At 47.2% G+C, this 20102-nt stretch overlaps 1 protein-coding gene across 12 annotated transcripts in view; it reads left to right on the forward strand.

The window, feature by feature from the left end:
- Positions 1 to 19782, forward strand: part of SIPA1L2 (signal induced proliferation associated 1 like 2) — a 235602-nt gene extending 215820 nt beyond the window's left edge. For 9 of the 12 annotated variants that reach the window (XM_021073824.1, XM_021073823.1, XM_021073825.1 and 6 more), the window contains 5 exons: positions 3287 to 3418; positions 15457 to 15510; positions 16060 to 16183; positions 17095 to 17176; positions 18523 to 19782. In XM_021073824.1, the coding sequence (XP_020929483.1) occupies positions 3287 to 3418; positions 15457 to 15510; positions 16060 to 16183; positions 17095 to 17176; positions 18523 to 18669 (539 nt within the window). In that variant the 3' untranslated portion in view covers positions 18670 to 19782. The remainder of the gene's footprint in view (positions 1 to 3286; positions 3419 to 15456; positions 15511 to 16059; positions 16184 to 17094; positions 17177 to 18522) is intronic. The other 3 variants (XM_013983223.2, XM_021073829.1, XM_021073830.1) reach the window with 2 other exon arrangements.

Genomic DNA, 20102 nt, shown 5'->3' on the forward strand with positions numbered 1-20102 from the left:
TTTGGAGTCTCAAATCCCCCCCCCCAAAAAAGGTCATTTTTTTGTCCCCCAGTTATATGATTTTCCAAGCATGGGCGGGGGCAGAGGCCAGGGGAGCTTTTCCTTTTGGTAATCCAGACAGGAACGGACGTGCCTTAGTCCATTGAAGGTGACAGTCCTTGACATGAGGCTCCCCTGTTTCACTGAAAGACGATGCCTTTGGGCTTCACTCCATGATCACTCACAGCTTTTCTCCCGGAACTGCTCTCTTCCTCAAGCAGCTGCTTCTCGTTGTGTCCTGGCAAGAGTCACCTCCCCAGCCAGGCCTTCCCCAAAGATGCCATCAGGCTCCTGGGCCACGTCTCCTGGTTTTATTTTTGAAAGACCTGTGTCTGCTTATGTGTTCTCATTTATTTGTTTCCTCTCTCTTTCTGTGTCCCTTCTAAGCTTCATGAGAGGATGGGCTTCGTCTGGTTGACCCACGGCTTTGCCTCACCACCAGGCATACAGCAGGCATTTAACCAGCACACCAGGGACAGTTGTGTGGATATACTCCACATAGACTCTTTTTTTTTTTTTTCGTTTTTTGTCCTTTTGGGGTCGCACCCACGGCATATGGAAGGCTCTTCCCAGGCTAGGGTGAATTGGAGCTACAGCTGCTGGCCACAGCCACACCGGATCCAAGCTGTGTTTGTGACCTACACCACAGCTCATGGCAATGCCGGATCCTTAACCCACTGAGTGAGGCCAGGGATCGAACCCACATCCTCATGGATACGAGTCAGTTTGTTACCATGGAGCCACAATAGGAACTCCCAGATAGACTCTTCAGGAAGGGAATCTTCTCCAGGCTACTCATCATCTTTGCCAATTCCAGAGCATCAAATAAACACAGAAGTCCCATTGACACTAGGGGAAGTGGGGTCATCGTTTCTATTAAAGAAGGAGTATGACCCACCACGTTCCTGCCTCTAGCCTCCTGGTTCTCCATGAAAGTTGGAGGGCTGAAAAGCATGTCCTGCACTTGCCTCTGCCAGTGACACTTACACCCTGACACCTTCCCAGAGTCCTCAGTGCTGCCTGGTGCGTGGTCTCACATGCGTTGAGTGCCGGGTGGTGAGCAAGAGTGCCCACTGAGCTGTGTGGGTCGCTGGACCCACCCTCCCGCTGCCTCACTCAGGCTGAGCTCCCAGCCCCCAAGCTTCAGATTTGTGCTGCACACAGTCAGAGCTCTCATCTTTAACCCGAGATGGTCTGTTTCCCTTATCGGCACCCCATTGGGTATTTGGAGAATATGCTCTTTGAGTCCACAGCTGTGGGAGGGACACGAGCAGGGGACACGGGACTTAAGCCCAGCACTCTTTTCTCACTGCATTGTCCCCTTTTGTCCTCTGTCATCTCCTCTCTGCCTGACCCCGGTTAGAGCCAGCCAGGGCATTGTCTGGGGCACTGGGGAGAACGTGGGCTTCAAATAGAATGTGCCTCAGGTTTGCTGTAGGCTCTCAGATGCCCAAAGCTCCAGTGAAGTATTATTTCTTTACTCCCAGCCGGCCCTGGACTCCCTTCCCAGCACTGTGAGGCGTACCCTTGTTCCTGATGAATGCAGTTGCAGGGACATCATTGGCAAAAGTCATTCCCAGCCAGTTGAATAATTTCTTTACACTCGGTGCAGAAAACCTGCTTTGAGCAAAGCAGCCCAAGTGTTTGAGAGACAAGAGAAAGTGATAGGTAAGGGGCTGAAGGTCCTTGGGCTTCCTGGCTTTTCTGCCTGGGGGTTTGAACCTTCAGCTTCTGGGTGAAGACAGGATGTGGGCGGAGCCAGCCCAGCCTCTGCCCTGCAGTGCCTCCTGGGTTCAGAAGGGGCCATCAAGAGAGGAGGAGACAAGGACAGAGAACATCACACACAGAACATTCTGGAAGGGCTGTTAGTTCAACGGAGATAAGCATGTGGAGACAGAGGGTGGCAGGAAGAGTGTTGATAAAATACCCACTACTGGGTGCCCTTCAAAATGGCAGGGTGGTGGTCCCACATCTAAATGGGGTGGTATGAAAAACGGGGTATGACAGGTGCAGCTGTCAGAGGCGGGCTAGGAGCTGCGTGTGGAAGGTGCCAGGAGAGAGAGAGGTTTCGTGTCTCGAATCACACGTCCTAGTCCAGATGCCAGCGTTTCACAGCCACCCCCAATTACAGGTGCCCTTGGTTAATTGCATCCTTTCCTTGACTTCATTGCAGGCTCGCACAGCCAGGTGGTCATTATTTTGATTGGTCTAATTAGTCAGATGTGTCGGCAAGCAGCTGCATGCTGCACCCTGGGCAGGTTCAGAAAAGGCATGTTAGAGAAAGTCCAGTTGAAGCCTTTTGAAAATTCGTCCATAGATGCCACCAGTACGGTTAGTGGCATGAACGATTTGAGCCCTGTAATGAGACATTAAGAGAAGAAGAAAGGCGGAAGTCTGTTTGCACAGACAATGCGAGACTAGGAAACACGCAGTGCAGGAGAGGGTTCTGGTTTAGCCTGCGATCAAGCCGTCCCAGTAAAGTCAAAAGAGTGAGCCAACCACCGTTTTTGTGCCTAGGGTGAAAAATACTGTTCCCTCTCATTCCTGTCTGCTCCTAAAGAAACAAAGGTAATCTTTCTGCATTTTTGTAATAAACTGATATTCCTGGCATCTTAGTGCTCAGCTTAGATAACTGTGTTTTTCAGGAAGCTTTTTAAACCATCAGAAGAGAGAAGTTGACCCACCCAGCACATAGGGCAGGTCACCCGGAGGGAAGCAGGCTGTGGTCCTGGGGTTGGTCAGCCTCAGGACACACCTGCCCAAGGGAAGCTCACCTCTTTTCTTCCTTCCTTCCTTCCTTTCTTTCCCTCTCTCTCTCTTTTTTTTTTTTTTTTTTTTTTTTTTGTTTGTGTTAGGACCATGCCTGTGGTATATGGAAGTTCCCAGGCTAGGGGTCTAATCAGTGCTGCAGTTGCTGGCCTACACCACAGCCACAGCAATGCCAGATTCTTAACCCACTGAGCAGGGTCTGGGATCGAACCCACATCCCCATGGATGCTCGCCTGGTTCGTTACCACTGAGCCACAACGGAAACTCCTCACCCCCGCTTTTCTTATACATGCAAAGGCCATGGCTCTTTCCCAGAACCCCTTCTCCCCTACCGTGTGTCTGTAGGGTCACTGCTGCAGGATGTCTCTGCCTTTATGGGGCAGGAGGTCTGTCACAAGAAGCCCCCAGGACCCCTCTAAGTGCCTGGCCAGTACCAGCACTACCATCTGACTGTTGCACTGGTTTTGTTTCTGTCTAGATGAGTTCTGGTTCTCCGATGGGTCCCTATCAGACAAGTCCAAGTGCGCAGATCCTGGCCTGATGCCCCTCCCAGACACTGCCATGGGGTTAGATTGGACCCACCTCGTGGATGCTGCCCGGGCATTTGAAGGTAAAAACCGCAGCCTCCAGGGCGAGGGCGTTTAGATGCTCTACGCATCTTTGAGGAGAAAAACCAGGGGGTGGCTTGGGTTACCTTGGGGCGTTTCCTTAGGGAGACCTGGGCCTCCAGCCATGGGAGGGAGCACCGGGCAGAAGTCAGGCACCAGCTGTGACCCTGCAAGAGTCACTTGTCCTCCACCTCTGTTCCTACCTGGAATGGAGAGGGGACCATCCAGGACACAGGTGGTATCTTTCCTCCTAGCGTGATGAGATCAGACATGGGGGACTTCTCTTCAGAGGCCCAAGCCACTGGGTTTGGCAGGACAAGTGCAGGCTTGGACGCCTGGTGGCTGGGGTCCGTGCAGGCTCTGGCATGGGGTTCTAGTCCAGGCTCTGGCTTCCTCTTCTAACATGTTTGGGAATGGTGTCCAGCTGGCTGACCTCAGGGGCCCTCTGGCTGCCTTCCACCGTTTCTGGTGAATGTTTCCATGAATTAGGAGGTGAATCTGCTCCGTAGTAAGCTCCTTTTGTCCACAGATAAAAGTAGGCATAAAAAAGGGAGAGGCTTGCCCCCACCCCCACCCCCTGGCACCCTCAGGACTTCACATGTGGGTCCCCATGATCCAGATGAGGATTTTCTGCCATTTGCTGCTACACTCCTTCCACGGCTGCAGCCTCTGCTCCTGGGTGGCTGCAGGACCCACGGATGGCCAGGCCATCTGGGGCCCCTGTTTGAAAATTCCCTGTGTGTCCAGATGGCAGCATCTGGGGGAAGCTGTTCACTGCCGCCCTCCCCTCTCCACTCACCTGCTCTAGGTGTAGGTTCCGGTCCTCTGTGCCATGCATGCTTCAGGAAGGGAATTCAGATTCTTTTCCCCAGGAGACCAGGCGTGCTCTGAAATTGGCTGCTGCAGAGGATGGAGGTCTGCTGTCCCCCTAGACAGGGTCCTTGTCACCTGGTATCTGCGCCTCTGGTCCTGAGCACCTTAGGGGGAGGGGTGAGTTGAAAGCTCCTCTCAAGTTAATTCAGGTACAAGGACCTTTAGCTCCGAGAAGCAGTAGGAGGAGGTTGTCTAGAAGAACCTGCTGCAGAAGGCAGGGGTGCGTCCTGCTCCCTTAATCGACAGAGTGCAAGTGTCCTGACAAAGTACTAGTTCCGGGTGGAAACATGAGAGGGCCCATCGCTTGGTAAGCAGTCCACCAGAAGGTGGTCGAGTGGACTCTAAAAGCCCCAGGCCCATGGCCTGGTTATTTCCCGTGCTCCCGACCCTGACTCCATGGAACTTGCACCAAAGGGCAGGAACGCAGACTCCCTCTGTCCAGAGCAGCCCAGGCAGGGGGAGCAGCATTTTCTCTGGCATGTTCTGCCCACACCGTTGCCTTACAGCCCTTGGAGAATGTAAAAGCATCTATTCTGTCTCCTCTGTTCCCCCACTGCATCAATATTTGCATAGTACTGGCCCCACTGAATCCTGCATTATTCACATCTCTGTCACTCCTTATTCCGTGATGAGTTTCTCAAGGGAAGGCTGCTTTTTAAGTTTATCTTTATTTATCAAGTGCACGGCAAGCTAACCAAATGAGGAGAGTTGGTGCAAAGGTGTCCATGGGTATGAAATACACAGGGTCCTGTGCAGCCCTGAGCTGTCCCTGCTCACGGCATAGTATTTAACCTCTAAGGTCCTTTTGCATTTTGTGTTCCTTTTTTTAATTTAAAACAGTATGTATCACTTTATCTCAGTCTCCCTCCTTGTGTGTATCTTTGCCTAGTTCCCTTCCACCCCCTTCAGAATAAAATTGCTGCTATGAAGTAGATCTTTTTCGGGGAGCTTGGGTCGGGGTGGGAGGTTGAAAAGGCAGAATGGCGCACACAGCGGTGACGGAACTGTCCACCCAGGGATTCTGGTTGTGGTCGCAGCCCAGCAGCTGGGCTGCGGGCCTTTGGACCAGTCACTGGAGTGAACACTCTGTGCCCGCCTGAAGGCTGGACAGCAGGCTCCTGAGACGAACACTTGGGTTGGGCTTCAGCCTGCTCGCCTAGAAAGTGAAGACCTTTGCCAGAGAACCAGGAAGGCTTCTCCCAGGCCTGCCCTCCGCTCTCAGAGCCTTTCTCAGCTGAAGTTGGAGGCGAGCTGGGGGTTGGCACCTGCAGATAAAGGAGAGAAAAGCAGAGACATCCCAGCCAGCCAGCGCTTCAAGGGCAGCGGTACCCAAGTTCAACCCAAAGAATGTGGGATTCTGTCTGCCAAGGGAGACGACTTTGGTTCCCTGACCTTCCTGAATTGTCCACACATTTTTTTAGAAAATATGGACAGAGTTGAGGTTGTGTGGGGCACTACTCCATAGGGTAGCACATCACCTGGTGACAATAGACAGCTCAGGAAAATTCAAGAATTTGCAACTCAGACCTTGGGCTAATCAGAATCTTTGTCTCAGCATCAGGTCCACTCTGACTCCGGTTGGCACAGTGGTGATTGGGTGTGATCCATCCTCTTAGCTCTTCAAAAGGAAACATCTTCACCCAGATGACCCCGTTACCCCTCCCGTGACTAGACCTTTTTTGTACCAGTTCTCAAAGCCATTTACGAGCTAAACTCAACGTCATGAAGAAAAGATGGTCCAAACCCTCCCCCCCGCCAACATTCCTGTCATAATTGTTACAGACTAATCGAGGCAGTTCAAGACGCCTTATTGAGCTCAGACTCCTCTGGAAGAAGGCAGCAACCATACTTGGGCATGAGCAGGCTTTAAAAATGGAATGCATCTGGGAGTTCCCGCTGTGGCTTAGCAGGTTAAGAACCCAACTAGTATCCATGAAAATGTGGCTTCGATCTCTGGCCCCGCTCAGGGAATTAAGGATCTGGCGTCGCCGTGAGCTGTGGTGTAGGTTGCAGAAGCGGATCAGATCTAGTGTTGCTGTGGCTGTGGTGTAGGCCGGCAGCTGCAGCTCTGATTCGACCCCTACCTAGCCCAGGAACCTCCTATCCTATGCCTTGGGTTCAGCCCTAAAAAGCAGGAAAAAAAAAAGGGGGGGTGCATCTGCTTATGGGGTTGAGGTGCCGTGACCCTCGTATAATCCAGCAGTAGCCTTCATCCCTAACAGACGTGCCCTTCCCCGCTGGTCTGCTTTGTTAATGTCCCACACTCTCGAATGTGACGTATTCCCTTTTGTCTAAGAGCTAAAATTGACACTGGACCCATGAGTTTAAGGATTTAGTTTTACTCTGCTATTCAAGAAGAGAGCAGAGGCACCAGACTGATCTGCCTCAATCATGGTTGCTTAAATTTGTTTAAACTATGGGTCCACGGAAGGTCATGCGCAAGTATGGTTGGGGTGCAGGTTCTCCAGGCATCCTATTCACAGGTGTTCCCTGTGTCCCCTGCAAGAGAAGGAGCATTTCCACCACTTCTGAGTGACAAGGCGTGAAAAGAGAATTAAGCCAGAAACATAGGAGCGAAACACAAATGAAGACACTCTCACCATTCGGAAAATTCTAAATGTTACTCTACTGATGATTGTGCTAGGAAGAATTAAGGAATCAGATAAGAGCATTTTTTTCTTTTTTAGTAAGTGAAGATGAAAGAGAAGCTGCCTGTTAAAGTCTTTGGGCTGCAGCCGGGATTGGTCCTTAAACAAAAATGTACTGCTTACGGGGGTAGGGGGGGAGCATGAAAATTAGCTAATAAACTGTACTTTGAAAAAATTCTACACAAGCCGTGAGAGAAAACAAAAAAAGACAAGGCAGAAATCAAATGATTTTCTTGTGAAAATCTGGCAATTGAAATGTCAGTGCAATTTATAAATAAAATCCATGATCAGTTTTCTCACAATACTGGTAAACTGATATAAATTTGATCAAAAGATGAAAAGCACAAATGAGCAAAATTAGAAATGGCAAAAGAGATTAATATTATTAAATACATAAGAGGGTAAAAAAATTGTTGAGGAATGCCGATTTATTAGATTTATTCTTATATAGGAAATAAATGAATAATTGGCTATTTCTTGCCAGAAAGTGGGAGAAGGAGCATGAGAAACAGTAAGTAGAGGGCATTGAAAAAATTATGCAAGAATATCTCCAAATTCCAAGTATCACCTGAAACTAATGTTTACAGGTAATTGTTTTCAAAAATTCCAGGACTGGGAGTTCCCATCATGGCATGGTGGTTAACGAATCCAACTAGGAACCATGAGGTTGCAGGTTCAATCCCTGGCCTTGCGCAGTGGATTAAGGATCCGTCATTGCTGTGAGCTGTGGTATAGGTTGCAGACGCGGCTCTGATCCTGAGTTGCTGTGGCTCTGGCATAGGCCGGTGGCTACAGGCCCCTAGCCTGGGAACTTCCATATGCTGTGGGTGTGGACCTAAAAAAAAAAAAAAATCAGATTAAAAAAAAATTCCAGGAATGATGCTGCTCTTATATACATTTTCCTTGAAATGTAATAGCAGCCTTATTGCATAATAGGATTCTTTCCTGATAGCACACACAAAAAAGAAAATTACAAGAAGCCTTAGTCAATATTGATGTGAGAAGGCTTAGGTGAAACTCAGTAGTAAATTTAGAAGATACTTATTGGTAAGAAGTTAGCTGGTTTCATATAAGGAAAACTTTTGTTTATAATAAATTATAGTAGATGAAGTAATTAAAAATTGTCATGTCAAGTTCCCAAAAAGGGTATATGTTGTAACAGAATTTTAAGACATATTTCTAATAAAAAATTAAGCTTTGAGAGAGACCTTGAAACCCAACAAAGAATGTCTGCTTTGTTCCAAATAGCTACATAATACTTACTGAAAAAAAACGTTTTTAAGTAGATCCCTTAAGTCCAGAGACCAGACAAGGGTATCCTTTGAGACCATGTCCTTTAATTTTGTACTGGAATCCTTAAACAAGCAATGCGTCATAAACTATAATGGAAAAGAATATTTTTGAAAAGAATCTATACTATATATATGTATAACTGAATCCCTTTGTTGTGCAGCAGAAATTAACGCAATAATAAGTCAACTATCCTTCAATAAAAATTTTAAAATAAAAAATTAAAACAAGCAATGCAAAGAATAAAGGAATAAATTTTGGAAGTAAAGAAATATTTATACATATGATTCTATATCTAGGAAATATTTAAAAAATCAAAAGGCATTATTAGAGATTATAAAAGAAAGCTCAGATATTTTAAACTATATTTTATATTTTTATAAGCCTCATTTCAAAGCATTGTTAATTTTTTTCAGTTATCTATTTCTATATAACAAACCACCCCAGAATTTATGGCTGAGGACAACAGTGGTTTATTGTGTCTCATGATTCCATGGGTTGGCTGGGCTCAGCTGAGTGGTTATTCTGCTTCTTATGGTTTCAGCTGAGGTCACTTATACAGCTGTATTCAGCTGGAGCTCAACTGGAATGGGAGCATTAAGGTAACATCACTCTTGGAGTTCCTATTGTGACTTAGCAGAAGCAAACCTACTAGTATCCATGAGGATGCAGGTTTGATCCCTGGCCCCACTCAGTGGGCTAAGGATCTGGTAATGCTGTGAGCTGTGGTGTAGGTTGCAGATGCAGTCCAGATCTGGTGTGGCTGTGGCTATGGCTGTGCCTGTGGCGTAGGCCAGCAGCTGTAGCTCCAATTCGACTCCTAGCCTGGGAACTTCCATATGCCACAGATGTGGTCCTAAAAAGAAAGAAAAAAAAAAAAAAAAAAAAAAGTAACTCCACTCTTATATGTATCTGTACCTGGGACAGGTGGGGTCTGGCTGGACCTATATCTCCACAGGGTAATTGTACTTCTTTCCATGTGGTTTAAAGGGTCAGGAGAGCAAAAGCAGACAATATGTGGTTTTTCAAGACCCCGAACAGTATATGCACCTCATTCTATTGAGCAGAGGAAGTCCCAAGGCCAGCCTGGATTCCAGGATGGAAGTAGGCTCTGCTTCTTGGCATGAGGAGTGGCGTGGGCACACAGTCGCCATCTGCAGAGTGCCTGCCATTTAGCAGGAATAAAGGACACCTATTAGCAGTAATAAAGGTCCATCAGCAAGATCAAATTATAAATTCATCATTAAATTATAATGAGAGAAAGCACTGGACACTTGATAACTGAAAAGTCCTAATATATGTAAGGATCAGTATAGATAGAAAGTGCATGGGAAAGATGAGAGCCCTTCCTTAGTCAATTTGCAGATTTCCTACCATTTTAGTTCAAATATCTAAAGGATATTTGCATCCATTGGGAAAGTAGATGAACAGCGTTCAACAAAAGGTTTATTATAAATCAATAACAATAATTAAAAGAATGATAATGATGCAGAAAATAGAAATGAGTCCTTTTTAAGAAAAAAAAAAAAAAGCACCTAGACCTAAATTTGAGTATCTCTAAGAGTTAAATGGGAAAGAAACTTATATATGCCATTTGGATTTAGGAATTGGAAAAGTCACTTCTAAAAAAAAAGAAAGAAAGATTAGTGTTTTGGAAGCATGGCAGTGCATTAATTATGGAGTAGTGCGAGAACATACAGAGTGTAATGTGACCAGATGAAAGTACTTAGGTGGGGATCCAGTGTTGTCACTGCTGTGGCTCGGATTCGATCCCTGTCCTAGGAAATTCCACATGCCCTGGGCATGGCCCAGAAAAAGTACTTAAATAGATCCTTTATGAACCTGAAAGAGAACAACATTAAAATAAAAAAGGAAACGGGGGAATATGGGAAAGATGTATAAAAAATGTGATGGCTAAAACCAAGGCATCTTAAGTGAATGAAGGCACATGACCAGCAAAAAGTCTCAAATACCTCATAAACACGTGGTCAAGACAGATGGTGCAGAGTCCAAAAGAAGGACCACACGATAAATAAGGACTTGAAAAATGTTCAGCCACGCAGGTAAATTTAAACAGTAATGAGGTTCCAGCTCCCACCTTTTGAGTGTGAACAACAAGGTCATGGCTCTGGGAGGTGATGAGCATTCACAGCTGGTTTCATCATAAAGATTATAAAAGGATCCATCTTTGTGTTCAAGCAATCAGACAATGTGTACTAGAGACAGAAAATGTACCCACCCTTTGACCAGAAATCTCATTCCTGAGAACTTGCTTACTGATGGTGATTCAAAAGCATAAAAAAAGGTTCCAATAGAAAAATGCCTTGCAGCGTTATTAAGAATTAATTTTTCATAGAATAAGGAAACTCTACTCCCAAAACCACTGTCTGAAAATGGAGAACTCCTTCCCAGGCCTGTGAGAAAGAAGGTGCTGCACGTGCAGAGTGTCCATCTCACCAGGGTCCACGCCTCCCACTCCCCTCTCCTGTGACAGTCAGGTCAGTTCTGGCCCATTGTCCTGTCCTGGTTGCTCCTCTGCCCATCAAGACTCCTACATCATATTTATTGATGGTACCCAGTGAGGCCATTGCTTGTCACCCTTGTAGTGCTATGCACTTCCTTTATGATACAGAATAAAGAAATGTATAGAGGGGCCAGATAACAGGGATCCCCTCCCTGCCCCGATACAGTCGAACAAGCAAACCCAACTAGCAGAGCTGGCTGTGGGTCACACAGTGAAGCAGAGGAAGGGAAGTGGAGTCCCTTTAAAAGTTCTAGGATTTTTTCTTTTTTTTTTTCTGTTTGGCTACACCCGTAGCATGGGGAAGTTCCCAGGCCAGGGATCAAACCCATGCCACAGCAGTGACCCAAGGTGCTGCAGTGACAACACTGGATCCTTAACCCACTGATCCACCAGGGAACTCCAAGTCTCTTTCAAAGTTCTAGAATTTAACATAGTTCTCATTTATCAAAATATCAGAAGCCAGCCATTGTGGCCAAATGGATGATGTAGTCTTAAAACAGGCATCAAAGGCAATGGTATAAACTGGTGACGAAGCCCCTGGTGTCCCCACAGCATAACAGGCCACACTCCATGCAGGCCTTCCTCCCCTCCAGATTTCAGCTCTTTCCCACAGGTGGGAACATGGCCATCTTCCTGCAGACAAGTGGGCATGTGTGCCCCTGACACATGCAGAATCAACTCATTTATCCGCCACCGCTATGGGAATGAAATGTTCCACCTAAGTATGTTTTCCAAAAGAATGGAAGTTTACACATTCATTAGGTTCCATACACCCTTGATTTCTTAAATGGAACATGATAAGCATATACAGAGATATTTATTTATATATATATAAACATCCATGTGTGCTTATCATGCTCCATCACATATTACATGTTATATATAGACATGTTAAATACATGTCTCATATGTATGTATATATGCTTTTTATCTTCTTTTTTTTTTTTTTTTTTTTTTGCTTTTTAGGGCCACACCCACAGCACATGGAAGTTCCCAGGCTAGGGGTCAGATTGGATCTACAGCTGCCAGCCTACACCACAATCACAGCAATGCAGGATCTGAGCCTTGTCCACAACCCATACCACAGCTCACGGCAACACCAGATCCCTGACCCACTGAACAAGGCCAGGGATGGAACCTGTGTCCTAATGGACCCTAGTCGGGTTTGTTAACCACTGAGCCACAAAGGGAACTCCTTGTTTTTTCATTTTTAAAGTTTTATTGAAATATAGTTGGTTTACAATCTTATAATAATTTCTGCTGTACAAGCATATATTTTTATGGTGAGAACTTTTTCAGTTCTGAAGCTGCAGCTTAAAGTTGAGGTTGTTAAAGTTACTGATATTTGATCACTGTGTGGATACAAGCAGACAAACAGAATAAACAAAATGTGACACTATAAAACTCCTAAGGACACAGTTTAAAAAAAAAATAGGAAAAATGACAACTACTTAAAAGAAAAGTGCACAGTTACTTACTATAGTAAATTGACTTAAATTCTCTCAAAAGTAAGAAAATTCTTTCAGGCCAACAACAATAGTTGAATCTTAATCAGATTCTAGACCATTATCTTCCCATGTTCATCAGTGGGCTGCCAAAGGCCTAAACCAAGGTATTTTATGTTTAAATGCGGTGTAACCTCCCCATCCCACCCCTGCCCTAGACGTATCCTGCAGTCTTGATAAGCATAATTGTCAGAATCAGAACCTTTGATTTCCTCCTTGTAGCTGTAGAGCTCCAGCTCTTCTGTTAGTTGTAGTTGTAACATGGACATATTAGAACAGCTTTGTTGGTGGAAATACATTTAATTTAAACTGGCCCCATCCTTACTTGTCCTTTGTGGCTTATATCTGACACAGGTCTATTCTCCTGTTTCAGCAGACATGACTAGTTGATCAGAGCACCCATCCTGGCCTGGCCAGGATGCAGGATGAAGGCCTGGACTCCCAGGTCTCTGTCTGTGCTCTGAGCAGTTTGCCTGGAGCCTTGGGGTTTCTTAGCAGGCAACTGCTGTGCCCCCTCAGCTCTAGATAAAAAAGCGTATGGACAGTTCATCCTCTCGTTTAGTGATAAATGCACTAAAATAAGAAACATGGAAATAGTTTTTAAAGATTATTTAAAGGGATGGATTACATCATGTATAAGCTGTTCCTCATGTCCCCTCTTAGACAGCTCTGCTTGTGCAGGAAAGCACAGAAAGGAAAAAAACAAACATGTAGTGTAGGTGGTTGGATCTTGGCCACACTAACCATTTACATGAAGTTCATATCCTGCACCTCTTTTCTTACAGTTTTGTTTTCTGCGCCATTTGGTTCAATGTCAGTAATTACTTGGTGACCGAGTATTTATCATTGCAAAAATAAGCTGTGGAGGAAAAAAGCTTCCATTGCAAACTGCTGCTAAGATTAGCTCTTTTACAAAGTCCTTTAGTGTCTGGACTTAGTCAAGTAGCATTCTGTTTGCACTGAAACCTCCCAGGCTTTTCAGATTCAAAGTGAAATCCTCTTTGTGAAATTACGTTGCTGGCAAAACCCTATTTTTGGCTTCTTGCCTCCTGACCAGTAGGACCTTGCTTCTCCCCAAGGAATGTTTGAATGGCTGCCAGTAGCAAGTTCTCTTTCTTCAAATATGTGGATGTTTTATCAATTAAGGTAAAAATAGATGAAGCAAGCTAAGACGTTTTCATTGAGATATGTAGACTTGACCATAGCACCATGTATATTAAAAAGGATGGAAACTGTCACTGGGTTGCATAAAATATGGGTGAGTCAATGGAACTCTCTTTAAAAGTAAGAAAAATGAGCTCTTTATTTGCTTTTGACACGCCTTTTGGTCAATAGTTAAACTCATGGTGGAATAAAACTGTGTCTGCTGTTGATGTTTCTGAGTGGGAAGTGTTCCCTGACCCAGGCCTGTGTCAGGGTTGTCATAGACACAGTCATAGCCCAAACCCTCCCACCCTACCCCAGAGCTGCTCACCCCCAGCCCGTATGCCCTGCCACAACTGCCCCACCTCTGCTCATCATCTCCTAAAAGCAGGCAGGACCTGAATTATCTCATATTACAAATTATGGCATACCCATCGTGGCGCAGCAGAAATGAATCCGACTAGGAACCATGAGGTTGTGGGTTCGATCCCTGGCCTCGCTCAGTGGGTTAAGGATCCGGCATTGCTGTGAGCTGTGGTGTAGGTCGCAGACGTGGCTCAGATCTGGCGTGGCTGTGGCTGTGGCTGGCAGCAACAGCTCCGATTAGACCCCTAGCCTGGGAACCTCCATATGCCACGGTGCGACCCTAAAAAAAAGGACAAAAGACAAAAATAAATAAATAAATAAACAACAAAATAAAAAAGCAAATTATTTCATCCGATGCAAATATCCTACTAGTCTGTTCAGACTGGGAACGTGGTAATCTCTCAGGAATGTATCATTACAGAAGGTGTACTGTCAATTTGTAGAAGGTACAGCGTGTGGGGAAGGATGCCTTCGAGCTTTATGGGAATGTTGGTTGAGGACATCTGCACACCTGTCAACAGTGTGGAGATATCATGATGTAAGAAGAAAGGGCTGCCTGGCTGGAGAGTGCTGTGCGATTGATCCAGCAGGGCACTCAGCTCAGCTCCAGGAGGGTGGCCTCTGGGTGCCTCCATCATGGACAGAGCCCACAGCCCGGCAGCCCAGTCCCTTCCAGGGCTCCCCCCCACCTCCGCCACCCTCTCTTATGAACAGAATGTGCATGACCCTCCCTAAACCAGACAAGCAGGTGGCCTCATTAGGAGAGGCATCCAGCAGCCAGAGGGAGACAGAGGGGGATGAATTAAGAACAGAGCACCCCCGACATGGACCCTAGTTTAATTTCTCCAGCCATTAATCAAATCCTGAGAAAAAGCTACTGCAGCACTATCGCACCTGCTGATCCCTGGGAACCAGCTATGGATGCGCATGTGTGCAGACGCCAGGGTCAGGGAGAGTGATGATTAGATGTGCCTGGTTCTCACCTCTACCTTGCTCAAAAGAAGAACTTTCTGTGCATGCCACTCCGCACTTCCGGGCCAGTATTCTTGTGCCAGCGTTCCTCACCCAGAGCTGGCTATTCTGATGGCCATTCCAAAGAATCTTCTGTTCCCTTTCTTGCCTAGCTCTAGACACACTGGATGTGAGTCACTGATGCCAAGAACGGAAATGGCCCTGTGATGGGGTGGGTGGTCATGCTGGTCATTGCTGCCACTGCTGTAACCACTGGGACCCTCAGATCTTCCTTTAAGGGTTTTAGGGAGAATATGGACCTAATCTCTCACCACTGCCATCTTTGCATTCAGGGAGCAGGTCATTTGCACAGACCCTCAATGGTCACCTATTCCTGCTGGGTTGGCATCTGTGTGGCATGCCTCTGATCTTTGTTGTCCATGATGGTAGTGTGTCCAGCCAGGACCATGACACATGAAAAGTGTGATCTAAGCATATTGTCTGGCATTGCGTGGCACTGGCCCTCTGGACAGGTCCTGTTTTAGCACAACAAGTACACATGTGCAGACATGTGCACACACACGCAGACATGTATACACACATGCAGGCATGTGCACACACTTATACCCGTGCAGATATGCACACACGCACACACAGCTGTATTTCATAGGACCCCCTCATCCAAGCCCTCACCTGCAGAGATAATACTGTTCATGGGTAAATTCTAAATCTTATTTCAGGTCTTGACTCAGATGAAGAACTGGGGCTGCTCTGTCACCACGCGTCCTATCTAGGTGATTGTCTAGGGCCAACCTTGGGCTCTGGATGCTCCGTGACCTTGTCTTTCTGTGTCATTGTCTGCACGTCTGCATGGTCATGGAAGCACGGAGGGCTGGGGGTGCCCAGGGTGACGTGTTAGGCTGTTGTGTCTCAAGGCTGCTCTCTGGGACTGGGGGCAGCTTGAGAAGAGCCCCCCCCCCCCCCGTGGTTCTGCTCATCAGCCAAGTTGTCATCTGATGCTCTTGTTGCACATGCAGCCGGCAGCTCTGGTGTTTCCGGGGATGCAACAGAAGAAAGCAGATTGGCTCAAGCAAAACCCGCGTCTGCTCATTGTCCCTGTGGCTGTGATGTGCATTTGCCATACAGCCCAGAAGGACAGCCAATCTGCATGCTTCCTCATTGTCAGCAGCTTGCCTGAGTTTGTTTTTCTTTGTTTTGTTTAAAACAGGGCAGTAACTGATGGGGGAGAAGGGGATGATTTTAGGCAGTAACTCGTCATTTCCACAAAGAAATCGTGCCTTGCAGCCACTGCTAAACCTTCTTTCTGTGTCTCCCCTTTTCAGACCAGAGAGTGGCATCCTTCTGTCCTCTGGCAGATATGCAGCATGGGCAGGACCTGGAAGGGGCCCAGGACCTGCCTTTGTGCGTTGACCCTGGCAGTGGCAAAGATTTCATGGACGCCACTGGGTAAGTGACCGTCTCCCTCCCGTTGTGCTGGTGCGCCAGCCATGAACCGGGATCCAGTTCACCCCCGGCCAGCCAAGAAACCTCTTCACCTGCCTTCGCCTGGCCCTTGAGCGAAGGGACTGAGGAGGCTGACTGGCTTCCCGCCCTGCCAGAGCAGGCAGAGCTAGGCAGCATAACTGCTCTGCTCCACGAGACACATAGCCCAGCCCTTGTGCTGAGGCTTCCTGACCCAGTGGGACCATGTAGCCCCAGGCCAGTGTCTGCCACCTGATCACTGCAGCTGCAGTGGACAGGGCTGGTCACCTTCCATGTGCGAGGCTGCTCTGCTCACCTGCCAAGGCCAGGCTTCTCCCAGCCCTGCCTCCACCCAGCCTCACGCCTCCCACTGAGGTGTGTCCAGAGCAAGCCCCCTCTCTCCTCTGTTCTCCACGTGCTCATCGCCCACAGAGTGTGCGTGCTTTTCCAGCGCCATCCATCCTTAATTCCACTTTTCTGTCAACTGGAGTTATCAATAACTTGCACGGTCATCTCAGTAACAAGCTTCTTGCTACTTGACCAAGAAAGCAAATTAGGGAAGTTGAGTCTATATTTATTTCTCAGACTTTCATTCTCCTCTGGCTCATCTCAGCTGCCGCCATGTGTTTAGATCACCTACCTTTGTCTTTCTCAGCAGGGTATATGCTTGTAAGGATTCTGAACCCCCTTTTCAATCAAAAGTGACCCAGGAGGGATTTTCCACCAAAGCAGCAATGTGCTCACTGTTAGCTTCTGACATAATCTGATTCATTTCCTTGCTGGGCTCCAAGCACAGGAGAGAACTTTTTATATGAAAACATTCCCAGTGAAAATCCTGAATGCTGTGTCTTGACTTCGGTCTCCTGAGTCTTTCTAAGTCTTTCTCTCCTTCCTAGGGTGCAGTCTCCGTCCACCTTGACTGGGAAAGTCAACCAGCTGGAGCTGATTCTTCGACAGCTGCAGACAGACCTTCGGAAGGTAGAGCAAAGTATTTCATAGACATCCGGCTTTTTGCACACTTAATAGACTCACAAGTCCGTGCTCAGAACTCTTACACAGTCAACCCCTTTTAACTACCAGAAATAAAAAACGAAGAGATTTGGGAGAGTAGCTGCCCTGATCAAAACACGACAGTACGTGGAAGCAGAGACCCTGAAGTCTAATTCCATCTTCTCGTCCACGGCTACTGCCTTTCATTGGAGGGGACACAAGGTCCAGTAGCTCTGACAGGAGGAAGATGAGGTCTTGGGTGGCCCATCTTCAGAATGAGGTAGAAAAACAGGCGAGCATTTTTCAGCTCCGGGAGTTATCAATTGTATGAGCTATTTATGAGACAAGCTAAGAGGAGTCCTTTGCAGCAGGGAGGCCTGATCTCCCCAAGCCGCTGTCCTCCTAGCAAGCTGCTGTCCTCCCACTGTCCATGGTGGGTCCTCAAAGACGTGAAATGATTCATTCCCAAGACGTTTGCTGGGTCCTCGTTGGATCAGCAGCAGGCTAGGTGGTAGCCACTTGGCGCTCCAGGGAAATGGAATAGAGTGCAGAAGTCAGAGCATGAATGTGGGGTGGGGTACTGTGGGGAGGCTTTGTTGGTGGAGGAAGGGAGAAATTACAGCTGGCATGAATGCTGGTGGGAATGATCCAGTTGGGAAGGAAATAACGGTGAGAGTAAAGAATGTAGTAGTGTCCTACCGTTGTGGCTCAGCGGTAATGAACCTGACAAGTATCTATGAGGACTCGAGTTCAATCCCTGGCCTCACTTGACCCCTAAGCCTGGGAACAAAGAATAGGGAAGGAAGGAAGGCATATGCTGAGTTATTCGTCTCCATCCCAGCTGTATTTGGCAGTAACCAGGAGCAGGCAAGTCAGCTCTGAGGAAATCATATACCTGCTTCCTTTAAGAAACAAGTAAGCACGGGTCTCCTGCCGTGGCTCAGCGGAAACGAATCTGAGGTTGTGGGTTCAATCCCTGGCCTCGCTCAGTGGGTTAAGGATCCAATACTGTCGTGAGCTGTGGTGTAGGTCACAGATGCGGCTCAGATCCCGCGTTGCTGTGGCTGTGGCGTAGGCCGGCAGCTGTAGCTCCGATTCAACCCCTAGCCTGGGAACCTCCATATGCCCGCAGGCTGGGAACCTCCATATGCGGCTCTAAAAAGCAAAAAGAAAGAAAGAAAAGAAAAGGAATAAGCAAATAAATAAAAATAAAGGTAGAGGGTCTCAGACTGCCACTAGGAGGAGAGACTGTGTCTGGCCTGCCAATGATCCTTTGTTTCCACGCCACCCCCCCCCCCACCCCACCCCACCTCCCCCACCCCACCCCCCGCCAGGAGAAGCAGGACAAGGCCGTGCTGCAGGCCGAGGTGCAGCACCTGCGTCAGGACAACCTGCGGCTGCAGGAGGAGTCCCAGACGGCTGCAGCCCAGCTGCGCAAGTTCACCGAGTGGTTCTTCAACACCATCGACAAGAAGCCGTAAGCAGGCCGCCACCCAGCCAGGGGCCCTGAGGGAAGCCTGGAGTCCCTTCACAGTCGCCAACATGTGGTTTTTCGCTGTGCTTCCGGCCCATCGTCGCTACGTGTCTGCTGCCCCGCTCTGTCTAGCACCACGTCCCCCGTAGGACAGGGAGCCACGTGTGACCGCAGAGAGCCACGCCCGTGAAGATGAATGTAACGCTGGTGTCAAGATGAATGTAAACTCTGGTGTCCGCGTGGACCTTTCAGACTCTTCTGAAACGGAGCTCTGGCGTGGGCTTACCTCCCGAGGAAAGATGGTTGTGTTTCATCTCCTGTAGATCAGGTGACCCAGTAGAGAGGTTAAAAGCAATTCACCATAGTTTGGGCTTTAGAATTGTAAAATAAACATGAGAACAAATAATCAGACGTATACTTTAATGTTAAAGGTGCTCTATTTTTTTGGATGTACAGTAGTTTTATTTCCACAGCCACATTATCATAGCAATAAGAAAGAGGCAGAGGAAATCGTCAGAAAAGCCCTCCTTGCAGGGGACAGGAAAAGCACTGATGTGTTGAACACGCTTTCGAATGCAGTTCCTTTAGAGACATATTTATTTGCAGGAGCAAACGGTGCCTGAATATTAACAGTGTTCTGATTGAAAAAAAAAAAAAAGATATGTATGCCTTGTAAATGGCTCACTGAGTAGTCACTTCAACTCTTAGTTCACTTTTGTAGAGTTAATGCTCAGAGTCAACCCGCTAATCCCTAGAGCTCTCCCATGTGCCGTGAGCCAGCGGAGCCCCTTGTACAATGCCAAATTTGTTTATCTTTGTACAGAAGCTCTGATGAAGTGTCTTGTATTTAACACCCTTATTTAAGCTTATTTAACCTTCCATTGTTAATTTTATAAACTTTGGCTGCACCTGCGCTATGACAGAGGGCGGTGTGTAGGTAGCAGCGGGCTCGGAAAAGGAGTGAGCTTGCCAGAGCAGAGTGATGAGCGGGGCAGGACCGTCTAACAACTGGATGCTGCTAGTAACAAGTTGTTTGTATTGCTTTACCATTTTTAACTGTTCTATTTGAGATGAACGTACATTTTGCTTTTTTAATAAATGTGTAAAAGAGTCCACTCAAGGAATGGTGTCGTGAGGTGAATGTAGACTTGGATGCTAATATGTCAACCATCTGAGCCGTCTGAGAATTTACTTTGGGTCATTTAGGACCTGAACCACTCTCGAGTACCACTTAGCCTTCTTACAGAATCCCAACCTGGTTTAAAGTTACTAGTATTGATTAATGGAGGCTGTGTGCCAGACACTGCTCTCTGCACTCTTCTTCCATCTCTTTGAAGCCTAATGGCACCCTTACTAGGCGGGGTCTGGGATTCCCATTTGACAGCTCCGTAAACTTAGGCTAAAGTCAAGTAATTTACCCAAGGTTGCCTTTCCTTTTTT

The sequence above is a fragment of the Sus scrofa genome, chromosome 14 (genome assembly GCF_000003025.6).
Source record: "Sus scrofa isolate TJ Tabasco breed Duroc chromosome 14, Sscrofa11.1, whole genome shotgun sequence".
Classification (NCBI taxonomy): Eukaryota; Metazoa; Chordata; class Mammalia; order Artiodactyla; family Suidae; genus Sus; species Sus scrofa.